Consider the following 11,505-nt stretch of genomic DNA (forward strand, 5'->3'; position numbering starts at 1 on the left):
TCAAGTTTCACCTGTCATCTTGTCTTTAATTGTTTGATTAACAATTTCTTTCGTGGTTTAATTTTTTAGACAATAAAAACAGTGGTGTCGGAAACGTCAGTAACAATCGAAATATAGACCCGTCGCTGTTTTTGTCGAGAATTGTTTTCCACAGATAAAGACGTCAGTCAGGTACGAGTCTATAGGGGGCGCGCTAACGACTTGTACAGTATAAATAAAGTCGGGGTTTATAAATGTGTCTCTTTGACACATGGCCGTTGGCGCATACAGGCTAGAGAGGTAAGACCTATCGGCATGTTTGTGTTATGGAATGATGAAGGATTTTTTTTTTATAAATAGGGTATGTTTATATTGTATTTAATCTTAAAACAGCTGTCTTTCTTGAATAAATGACTGTGAAGCCTTTGGATTACATTTGTTACTATTTTCCATAGTTTTGTCTGCAGTAATGTGTTTGTCAAGTGTTCCCTTTATATTTTGAATGCACCAGAGTACAGTAATTTAGCAGCGCTGCGGTTGAATGGGCCCTCATGAGGACGTTTAGGTAGGGAAGCTCTGGGGAGAGTGACTGAGGGGCCCTGAGGTGATGGAGTTCAGTTTTTCCCAGATTGAACCAGTTTGCCCTCGTTTATTCCCAGAAAACAACAGAAACCCATTTATTCCACTGTGGGTGCTGGGTTAATTACTATGCTGGACTATAATAGAGAGGTTTAAGTTGATAAATTGCCATTAATTATTGAAGTACTGCACATAATTATCCCATACTTATTTGGTGAAATGTTCCAGTATGGAGAGAATTCTTGACACATGATGTCAGAATACTTTACACGCATGCAGCACAATCAGTTATCTTGATCAGGGTTCAAAGTTAATTGTTGTTGTAAAGGTTCAGTATTTTGCAGCGATAGGCCGACTATAAAACCTTCTCCTCCCCTCATGCCTTTGTCTTCCCAGATAAAGAGATCACTGATCCTTCATCACAAGCACTGTCAACGAAGCAACAACAACCGACTGCCTCTCTTTTCCCTTTCTCAAGACCCTCAGTCTCTCTCACAACCCTGTTCTCTTCCACACTTCCCATCTTCCTCCCTTCGACCATGGCTCCGACGCTGGCCACGGCGTTCGCCCGTCGTTGGTGGATGGCGGTGACTGCTATCATTGAGAATCTCCTCTTTTCTGCTGTGCTCTTGGGATGGGGATCACTCCTCATTATGCTCAAGTCTGAGGGCTTCTACTCATACCTGTGTAGCGACGAAGGTGAGTGAATGACTACTTGGGAGTCACTGAACACAGCTTTTCTTTTTAATTGTATGGGAATAACAAGATTTTCCCATTTTAAGTGCTTTGCTGAATTTGAATAGTTCAAATTGGAACATTATCTCTTGTCCTTGATAAAACAAAGGTACAACTCTAATACGCATGTGAATGTAACTTTGTAAAGACGCATGAACAGTTTGTCCTTGCCAGTCTTATCCAAATTGAGACACTTGGCAGACTTGCAATGTGTATGGTTTTATAAGTTGACACATGTAAGTCACGTGACTGATTTCAGCACATTACCTATACCAATTTGTTTAAATTACATTTTTTTTCAAATGTGAGAGAACAAAAAACATCAGTATGTGTATATTGCCACTGTTCATACATATTTATTAACGTCCCGATTAGCGCGGGCTAAATTGTGTATTCAGAAGCACCTAAATGCAAAGTTGAAAGACGTTTTGTCATAGGTGATGTGGCATGGCAACTTCTTCTGACTGGCTTTAGTCTTACATTGTTCAGAAGCTCCAAAATGTCAATACTGAATAGAAGCTAGGTTGCAAAACTTTGCTTCTTTCGTTTTCGGGTTTCAAAAATGTTTACACGAGGCGATAAAGTCACCCCACTGTCTCTCATTTTACCCGCTTTATGCTAGCACCGCTTTAGAAGCCTGTTTGAACCTACCTTTCAGATTGGTATTTTAAGTTACAAAATCAGCCATTACAATTTGTCTGAGGTTTGATAAACAACATTTTGTCTGTACTTATGCACTGGTAGTCTTCACAGAACATGTCAAATGAAATACACTGCAATTTAGGGCTTTTGGCAGACACAATCGTGCAAGCGCTCCTCTGTTTGTGTGAGCAATCAATTTTGCGCCTGTTTTTGTATACACACACCTTTAGTAAATCAGCCCCATGGTATGTGGTGTTCACAACAATAACACACCACATGCATGACTATCTCAGAAAAATTTGCTGTTTTCAGCGCTAAATTAAAATGACAGTATCATAATTAAAAAAAAACTTGAGACCCATGTTAGGCAGCATCGGTGGCACATCTGTTTCAAAGTCTTAAGGTTCAAGGTTGGAATCCTGGTTTTGGGCTTCCAGTGTGGATTTTTTATTTTCTCTCCAAGCTTGTATGGGTTTTATGGGTACTCCAGGTTCTTCCCCAAATACCTGCATGTTAGATTGAATATGCTAAATGGTCCAGAGTTGTGGCTGTGAGTGTGAATGGTCATTTGTCTCTGTGGCCCATCCAATCGGCTGGCGAACCATCCGGGGGTGACCTCAGTCTTCTACCGAAATCAACTGGAATAGTCCATCCAAAATCTATACTTGTGACTTGACTCAGAGACAAACATGGGAAGGTCATGTTTGTAAGACCATGCGAAGGGCCTATGGGTAATTTAAGTCAGACGATCCTGCTGAACTCCCAGTGACTTAATTTAATGTTTTGTCCTTTGCACCGACAGTGGTGAGTGACCAAAGTTGACTATTGGCTGAAAAGAGCATTTTTGTTTCACTTATCATCTTCTTATTCTTTACACAATTGATTTATCTGTTGGATGACATTACCAAGACGTTGTTACATCTCATAGGGTTTGTCTGGTTGGAAATATCCAAAAAGTGACATAAATACTCTTCTCTTGTGGGCATTTTTTACTGAAAAGTGGATAACCATGTTTTATCGGATTTCACCAGATTTTTGGCATGTTAGTGACAGCATCTTGCAACACAACCATTATTTTCAAGAACTGCAACTCATTATTAACAAAAATAAAACCCAACCTGAAGTACAGGTCTGAATCACCACTTAACCTGTCTGATAAAATCAAATACAATATTTGGCCTTCACATCTGCACAGGTAACTTCCAGAGTGATGATACAAACATCTTATCTCGCAGCAGATGACGCAAGGAGATGATGACAGCACCAGCTCAGTTCTTTTTCAGACATGTGACAGATAGTGAGACAAAAAAAACAGAAGCAGCACTTTATTATTGGCCATGCGGAAGTTTAAAGTTCACTGATAATGAACAGGGAGGGAACAACAGGCTGATAGGAAAAGTGATGAGGAGTAGGAATGAGGGGGCTGAAAACCATGATAGAAATGAAGCAAAATGACATGAGGCCTTAGTTTCATGCGAGAATGTTGAAAATATTTTACGCAGTGCATATTTCACCTTGTTCCATCCAACTGTTGAACATAAAATATGAAAACAATGCTGGATCAGTTGATGGTTTTTGGATTAAAATCAAATACAATTGAGAGAGAGACTGAGAGAGAGAACACTTAATTTATGATAATATATATAATCCCAACAAGAACTCAAAGGCAACCCTCGCCAGATTCCTCAAGTAAATATTCCCTTGATTTTTGCTCCTTTTACAATTTATTTAAGGGAGTCTGATCATGCCATTCGGTTTATTGACCCTCATGAATATAATATCTGGATAAAGTTTACATAGGATGACAATTAAGAGTCGCTGTAACTGTTTCCTGTGGCTCTAGAGCAGATGTGTGGAAACTCAAAAATCAAGTCTGTCACACCAAAAGAAATGATCCACCAAGATTTGTGCCCATGTTCTATTGGCTTTACATTTCCAGGCAACAGCTCCAGCTACAATCTATCCCTGGAGACAACACAGGCGCCCGACGAGTATGCTGACTACTATGAAGAGAGCGAGGGGCCCGTGGTGGCCCTGGGGGATGGAGTGGAGATGAAGCCCCTGGTCCCGGCGGATGGGCTCCTGAGGATGAATGGCTGGCTAATCTGTAAGGAGCAGGATGAGATGTTGAACCTAGCCTTCACTGTAGGCTCATTCCTCCTATCTGCCATCACACTACCACTGGGAATTGTCATGGACAAATATGGACCTCGGAAACTCAGACTATTGGGCAGGTGAGAGACGGGGATCAGGCAACATTAAGTGCTATATTTAAAAATAAATAACTGATCCAGCGATCAAGAGAAAGTGAAACAATCCTGTAAGTTAGGGGTAAATGTTTAGTCAACTATTTCTCTGTGGTGGTGTTGTTTTGAGAAATGCATAGGCCAGTTCAAATCCTCTTGCCACCCTCCAATCTTTCCCCTTTACGGGATCTCAAAAAAGTTACCCCAAGATCTTAATGACAAAACATGGTTATTTTCATTTCAGCACATGCTTTGGCTTGTCTTGTCTGCTCATTGCTTACGGCGCCTACCAACCCAACGGTAAGGTACTAAAACAAACAAATCTGTACATCCAGATTTCTTCAGTTACCTATTTTGGTTGTTGCCAGACCTATGAACTGTTTTTCTTGCTACTTTTACAGAACTTTCTGTTCTTATCTTTATCGCCCTGACCTTCAATGGGTTTGGTGGTATGTGCATGACCTTCACCTCCCTCACGGTAAGTGTGTGAATGGACATTTATGCTATGTAAATTATCAATTGGTCATCCTGGAAACCCACACCACAAGTATGCAAAAGCAAGCAGAAACTGTTGAATCTGTTGGCGTGTACATTATAAATAGGATTGTTTTTTCTCTATAATGCAGATGTATGTCTTGTATGTACAAAGACACACTGACATTCACAGTCTTTTACTTGAAAACAAACTCCATTGCAATATTTATCATTCTAAAACTTGGAGGTGTGACACATTGTAATATATGCTTTAACTCAGCTCTTTGAAGTTAAACTATCTGTTTTCTATAGTGTGTATCCTCATTAAGATCACAGATCTGTAACTGGAGCCTATCCCACATAAATTTGTGCTAGAGGTGGGGTACACTCTTGACTTATCCTTCAATTAGGCATACATCTATAGAGAAAAAAACCCATTAACACCCACATTGACACTTATGGACATTTAAGTCTTCAATTGAACCCAGAACCTCTCCACTGTGAGGCAGACATGGCAACCACCACATTACCAAGTTTCCCGTGATTAATATAAAAAGTAAAAACGAAAAATGCGCCCACATTTTGATTTGGTGTTTAAGATAACTATCAAGTCTGATAAATGATACATTAAAAACATGTATGTAAGGAAACAAGTGATTAATTTCCATTGTTATTTCTTCTAATACTGGATCGAGTAAAATTTGTCCAATTCCTATCCCATTCCTCAGTAGAACTATCATGTAGAGTGTGTAGTGTGTAAATTTAGGACAAAGTGACAGAAAAACAATTATGCCCCATTTCCTGTCATTCTTTGTTTTGTATTCATCTTTGTCTATTCAGGGAATGAAACATGGCTCGGAGCCACAGAGGAATAACAACCTCTGATGCTGTTTAGGATTCAGAGTTCACAGCAGTGCCACACTTTGCATTCTTTTCCCTTTTGTTCTTCGCCTGCGCCATCATTTGAGCCTACAAGGAAGCACACAGTCCAAAAGTGCACCATGGTGATGCTATTCACTGTAGAGGGCTCCTCTGTCCTTGTAAATCTGTCTACGCTGTACAATGTCTACAGCACTCTATGTCATAAATACAACATCGAAACCTCCTTTCACTCTTCTCCTTTACAATCGCACAACGTTATATGAAGACAAGAAGTACTCGGTTAATTATTACGTGACTCAATCTCAGACTGATACAAGCATGTAATGTGGCCTTTAAGGTCTTACGCAACAGCCAGTCGTGATCACTGGCTCGTCGCCCTAGATGCACCCCTCGACTTTCTCTTCTTTTTCATCTCTTATGTAATTCAATGTGCTTGTTGTTGTTCAGTGTCTCGAAAGAGAATAGCTTGTTAAAGGATGTATTTTGGAATGTTTGACACCCACTTCACTTTCATAGAATTGGAACTTGAACAATCCCCGTGACAAGCCTTGCGTCACGTCGTTTTCTTTTTGTTCAACAATAATGGCTAGAAAATAAAGGCCACGAGCACAGGCTCAAAGTATCGAGCTGAAATGCTTACCGTGACAAACATCTGTCTTTTTCATCAGTTGCCGAACATGTTTGGGAATCTGCGGTCCACTTTTATTGCCCTGATGATTGGTTCCTATGCTTCCTCTGCTGTCACCTTCCCTGGTGTCAAGGTAAAAGAAAAAGTGATCCTACTCAACCACCTTTCCGTCAACATTATTATCACCACGGCTCTGATATTTTGCCCAGGTGATCTATGACTTTGGTGTACCATTCATCACTATTTTGGTGGTCTGGGCAGCCTGCGCTGGACTTGTCTTCCTGAACTGCTTCTTTAACTGGCCCATGGAACCCTTCCCAGGTCCAGAGGACATGGACTACACGTTAGTATTCCCCAGATATAAACAGTACTGAAATTTGTTTCAAGGTTACAAATGGCATGCAATGAACTAGTCTGTGCAATATCTGTAGGAAACCACCATGCAGTACATTCTGTAGCAATGTTTTTCTTTCAGACCGCAAACTAATTGAGATTCAATGTGTATGGATTCCCAAAGTGTAATTGATGCCAAGTACTGCAAACGAGAAAAAAAATGTTTCATAAAATAAGAATTTATTCATAAAAGTTTGTCCTTAAAAAAACTCATCATTCTTTCTCTCCCGCTGTTCTTCCCCAGTATCAAGATAAAGTTCAGCTGGCTGGGTTTTGACCACAAAATCACAGGCAAGCAGTTCTACCGCCAAGTCACCACAGTGGGGCGTCGTCTAAGTGTGGGCAACAGCCTGGTGCAGAAAGATTTGCCAACCAAGGAGGGCAAGCTCTGTCTTTCCACCATGGACCTGGAGTTAGACGAAAAGCCCAAAGAAGAGTGTAAGTGATGCAGCCTTCAGTCACGCCCCCTTATCTTCTGAACTGGAACCGTAACAAGCTATCTCCTCTGTTCTGCAGCCCAATCGTTCTTGAAAACCATCATCAGCCCGATTTTCCTGCTCAGCCTGGTGACCATGTCGGTCACTCAGCTGCGTCTCTTGTTCTACATGGGGGCCATGAACAGCGTTCTGGAGGTGCTAAGTGATGGGGATCTCAACACAGGTGAGGGTCCAGCTTTTTGCATGCAATCGACAGGAGCCTGGTCTCATGAGAATTTAGTCGAATTTTGTAAAAAATATGAATATTTAGTCGAAGAGTGTCATCATTGAGTATACAAAATAGATGCATGGAGTAATTTTGATGAAAGCAAATGTGTTTTTTGTTTTTTGGGGGGCAAAATATGAGGTTTCAATGGGGGGGCGTAGTACCCGTGAGGGATGTGTCTGTTTCAACACTCGCACATTTGCCGTCATCAATACCACCGCCACACCCCGCCGCCAGTGCCCTCCGTCGCCAGCTTTATAAAAGCAGTAGGCATGTCTAAAATGTTACGGTAGACCACCACTTGATATTCCTACTTCCTACTAAATTCTCACAGGATCATGTTATTGTTGTAGTTGTTTTTAATCAATGCTGTTTAACAATTAAGACTGTACAATAAACGTTGCTCTCAATTTTTGGTTTTCAGTGGAAAGAATGGAACTTGGTAAGATTCCACATTATATGAGTTGTTTTTTTTCTTCCCCTGTACAGTATCTGGTCATTATTCTTTCAATAATCTAGCATTTATTTAATATTTAACAGCTAAGCAGGTAGATAGCAGCAATCACAGCTCCAGCTCTCGTTCTTTCAATAGGCCTGCATTTATTTAACATTTAGCAGGTTGGCACTAACAATCATCTACTGTTCCAGGTCCACAGTCCCTAACATCCTGCTTATTTGTCATACTGTGACTGCTATTATTAATTCATTGTTTGACCTTGACTGTGAGGCATGTTTACACCTGAGGACAGCTTTCATCTGAAGCTTGAAACACATCGTTAATCATTGGTTGTAATTATGAGTTAAGTTTGCCTTTCCAAGTACGCATCACATGAGCAGCTTTGCACTTGTGCCCTTGTATGCGGAACAGTTTTGTATTGTTCAATATTTGACTACTTCCCACTAAATACTAACAATTACCTACTTCTCAATCTTCAATTCAAATGAAAATGTTTCAAACGCTCCACGATTCTTCCATCTAATGACAGCCTACATTGTGTCAGTATCTTTTCTAATATTTGTATTTTTCAAATATCTGACCCCCGATCCTGACAGTGAGTTTGTACTCGTCCATCTTCGGCGTGCTTCAGTTGCTTTGCCTCATGACCACTCCTGTGATTGGTCAGATCATGGACTGGAAGCTGAAGGATTGTGACGATGGAGAGGAATCAAAGGAGCTGTGCAGCAAGTGAGTCTTGTTCATGTGAAATTGATACAGACTTTGAATTGTTTATAATGTTAACAAGAAATAGTGATTCCTTCCGGAACAACACATCAATGCTTGGGAACGCTAAATTCAAATGCTGTAGATTGGCTCAGAAAGAAATTACAGTACTATGTTCACCAGGGATGAACCAAAGAAAAAGGGAAGAGACAGAAAGACCCAGAAGGTGACCAACGCCCTGCGAGCATTTGTGCTTACGAATGTCCTTTTGGTGGGCTTTGGGATCACTTGTCTGATACCTAACCTCCCTCTCCAGGTGAGCGGTTATTTTGACTTTTTTTTTCTTCTTTTGATTCTTATGTTAACACCAGCTAAGAGTGGAATTGCATTCAATGGCCACTTTGGTTTCAAGTGATAAAGGCAGGTATTTACACTACAGGTCAAAATTCCCAACGCTGACAGACTGAAGTGTCAATATCTGATTGTTTTATTGTTTACATTTTCAAGTATTTTCAAAGGACTCATAACAAGTATCAATCTGCTTATATTTAATGAACACCTGGAAGAACCTCCTAGCCCAAAAACAAATGCCAGCTCATGCCGATATATAAGCCAAAGTGACAACAACGTGAAACAACATGGACACAATAAACATTATGTTAAACTTTACACATTGTTGAGTTTGACTGTGGATAGATTGTTCTGTCCATATGTTTAATAGGATTCCCCGTGGTTTAAGATGATTATTATTCAATTATAATTTTAAATAATACGTTCAATAGCCTCTTCCAGATATAAGGTTATCCGATTCTATTTTATTTTTATCCAAGTGTACAACGCCAGGAAAAGGGCAAAAAAGAGTCACATGGGAGGGGAGAAAAATGGGAATTGGGTCACTTAAACCTTGTTTTGTAAATCAAGTACTGGTATCTTCATTTTACGAAGTTAATGTTGATAGTGTATACTTTGCAAATACAGCACGTCCAAGTTTTGCGAAGCTAATAAGAACAAATTCCAAGAAAGTTTGTCCGAACAGAACCCCTGCTTCCACCAAGCAGTACATTACCATTGGGTTAGGTCGGTTTTTGAATTTCCATTGTCAGTGGTACCAAGCAACCACATGAGGCCTTTAACTAAAGGGTGGAAGTAGCCACATCGCAGTCTGTCCATTTGATTGACAGAAAATCATCACTTCAGTTTGATGTTGAGGAGGAAGAACACAAAATTAGCCTCTTGCTAAACAAAGGACGCTGCATAACCATTAGTACCATTTGTTGTGTTGTAAAAAAAAGTTTCCTTGAGCTGCTGTGGTGTCTCTATTCAACAGGCCTACACGTGCAAATACAAACTTTATCGCTTTTAAAAATAAGATACAAATCCCGCATTGTTAGATAGTATGCGTATTTTGGTCACAAAGTTCCTCTGGTTCCCCCTTGTTTCAGATCGTGTCATTTGTCTTGCACACCGTGGTGAGAGGATTCATTCACTCGGCTGTCGGCGGCCTTTATGCTGCTGTGTAAGTTTTACCGCATGACTATCGGAACCCAGCATTACGATCCCTCCATATTATCTCTCAAACGGTTATGCTTAATGCGAACATTGTAACATTCCAGGTACCCCTCCTCGCAGTTTGGCAGTCTAACAGGCATGCAGTCACTCGTCAGCGCTGTCTTTGCTTTACTGCAGCAGCCCCTCTTTCTGGCTATGATGGGACCCCTGGAGGGAGACCCATTCTGGGTATGTAATGACACACACATACATGGATACTAAAATTCTGAGCGTGGCTAAGGGTGATCTCGTCCCATTCAGGTCAATATCGGCCTGCTCGCTCTCAGCATGCTGGGCTTCCTGCTGCCTCTCTACCTGGTTTGCTACAGACAGATGCTCCACAAAGAGCGGCACGAGAAGGAGAATAACGCCAAGATCTATATCAAAATCAACGGATCTGACATCCCAGAGGCCTTTGTTTAATTGCACAGAGCAACCACAACACTGTGGAAAAATAATGACAAACATCTGATTGGTGCACCATGCAAAGTGACAAATCCACTTTAGCGATGGCATTCTTATCGGACTAATGTGTATTGAGCATGTAAACACACCAAGACCCTCTTGTTTAAAGTTTGTGGTGTGGAATTGTAACACAAATCCGTGAAAAGGATAAACGAAGCGGAAGAGGAAAGACTGTGAAAGGAAAGAGGCATCAGCACTCTGTAGTCCACCATTCCTCGACTTGATTTTGTCATGTTTTTGTCCGGTGAAACGTCTTAACTTTAATGCTTAGACGTTCTTTAACTATCTTTGTGAGTGATTATGAGGGAGTACATGGGCCACAAAAACTACTTTGAGAAAACTGTAATGTTACAAGAGAAAAGTCAGAACATTACAAGGAGGAAAAAAAAAACCATACTTTTAATTGTAATGTTATTAAATTTGCAACTACACAGCTACAAATATTGAAAGATATGAACCAAACTTTACACAATGTTAAGTTTCAGATTTTTTTTTCTTATGATATTTTGACTTTATTCTCAGAATTGTGTTACTGCTGTTTTATTGAGACCCCAGTAATCCTTTGTAAGGAGTATCACACTCGTTTTCTTCTTTGATTCAGAGTTTTGGAGGATTTTAATTTAAAGACCACTTGCATTCCATTTTAATTTAATTAAGAATGTAAGTACAGTCTGAACTACCGTATGTCTTTAATTTTGTTTATGTTTCTTTGGTCATTTTTGTGTATTGGTCTACCTTTTCCAAATTTAATTGGCTTACATTGTTTTCAAGTAAGTACTTTACTGTAGATGTGTCAGGTCTTTAAGGCTTGTTTTACAAAGGACATCACGCAAACTGCATTATTGTTATTGCTGAAAGCAAAGTAAACATTTCAATATTTATTTTGTGTCTTTTTTTTTGGTACTTTAAGTCTACCAGACGTGCCTTACGGATTTTATTAAAGACAGTAGATTGCTCTCTGATGAATAACAACGAGCCATGACATTTATTCTGATGAGGTTAAAATCTTCAGACAACGCTTGAAGAAATGAAACTTTACACGCATTCCAACCAATAAACATTTACAAGTA

The 11,505-nt window shown here is 40.0% G+C and overlaps 1 protein-coding gene across 2 annotated transcripts; it reads left to right on the top strand.

The window, feature by feature from the left end:
- Positions 1–200: 200 nt before the first annotated feature.
- On the top strand, positions 201–11,505 carry slc43a2b (solute carrier family 43 member 2b). Of its 2 annotated transcripts, XM_061803418.1 has the most exons (15): positions 201–279; positions 955–1,257; positions 3,875–4,169; positions 4,426–4,481; positions 4,583–4,659; positions 6,206–6,298; positions 6,375–6,508; positions 6,803–6,996; positions 7,075–7,218; positions 7,685–7,702; positions 8,314–8,446; positions 8,606–8,738; positions 9,865–9,938; positions 10,036–10,159; positions 10,232–11,505. In XM_061803418.1, the coding sequence occupies exons 2-15, from the start codon at positions 1,098–1,100 to the stop codon at positions 10,391–10,393; spliced, it is 1,797 nt and encodes a 598-aa protein (XP_061659402.1). In that variant the 5' UTR covers positions 201–279; positions 955–1,097; the 3' UTR covers positions 10,394–11,505. The 2 variants fall into 2 exon arrangements, with proteins under 2 accessions (XP_061659402.1, XP_061659403.1); XM_061803419.1 differs by lacking the exon at positions 7,685–7,702.

This window comes from Syngnathoides biaculeatus, chromosome 18, assembly GCF_019802595.1.
Source record: "Syngnathoides biaculeatus isolate LvHL_M chromosome 18, ASM1980259v1, whole genome shotgun sequence".
Classification (NCBI taxonomy): domain Eukaryota; kingdom Metazoa; phylum Chordata; class Actinopteri; order Syngnathiformes; family Syngnathidae; genus Syngnathoides; species Syngnathoides biaculeatus.

Bases quoted from the DNA above. Each gene is read 5' to 3' on its own strand.
- slc43a2b (XM_061803418.1), top strand. From the start codon at position 1,098: ATGGCTCCGACGCTGGCCACGGCGTTCGCCCGTCGTTGGTGGATGGCG. The intron at 4,482-4,582 runs GTAAGGTACTAA...CTACTTTTACAG, and splicing joins CGGCGCCTACCAACCCAACG to AACTTTCTGTTCTTATCTTT. The intron at 10,160-10,231 runs GTATGTAATGAC...CGTCCCATTCAG, and splicing joins TGGAGGGAGACCCATTCTGG to GTCAATATCGGCCTGCTCGC.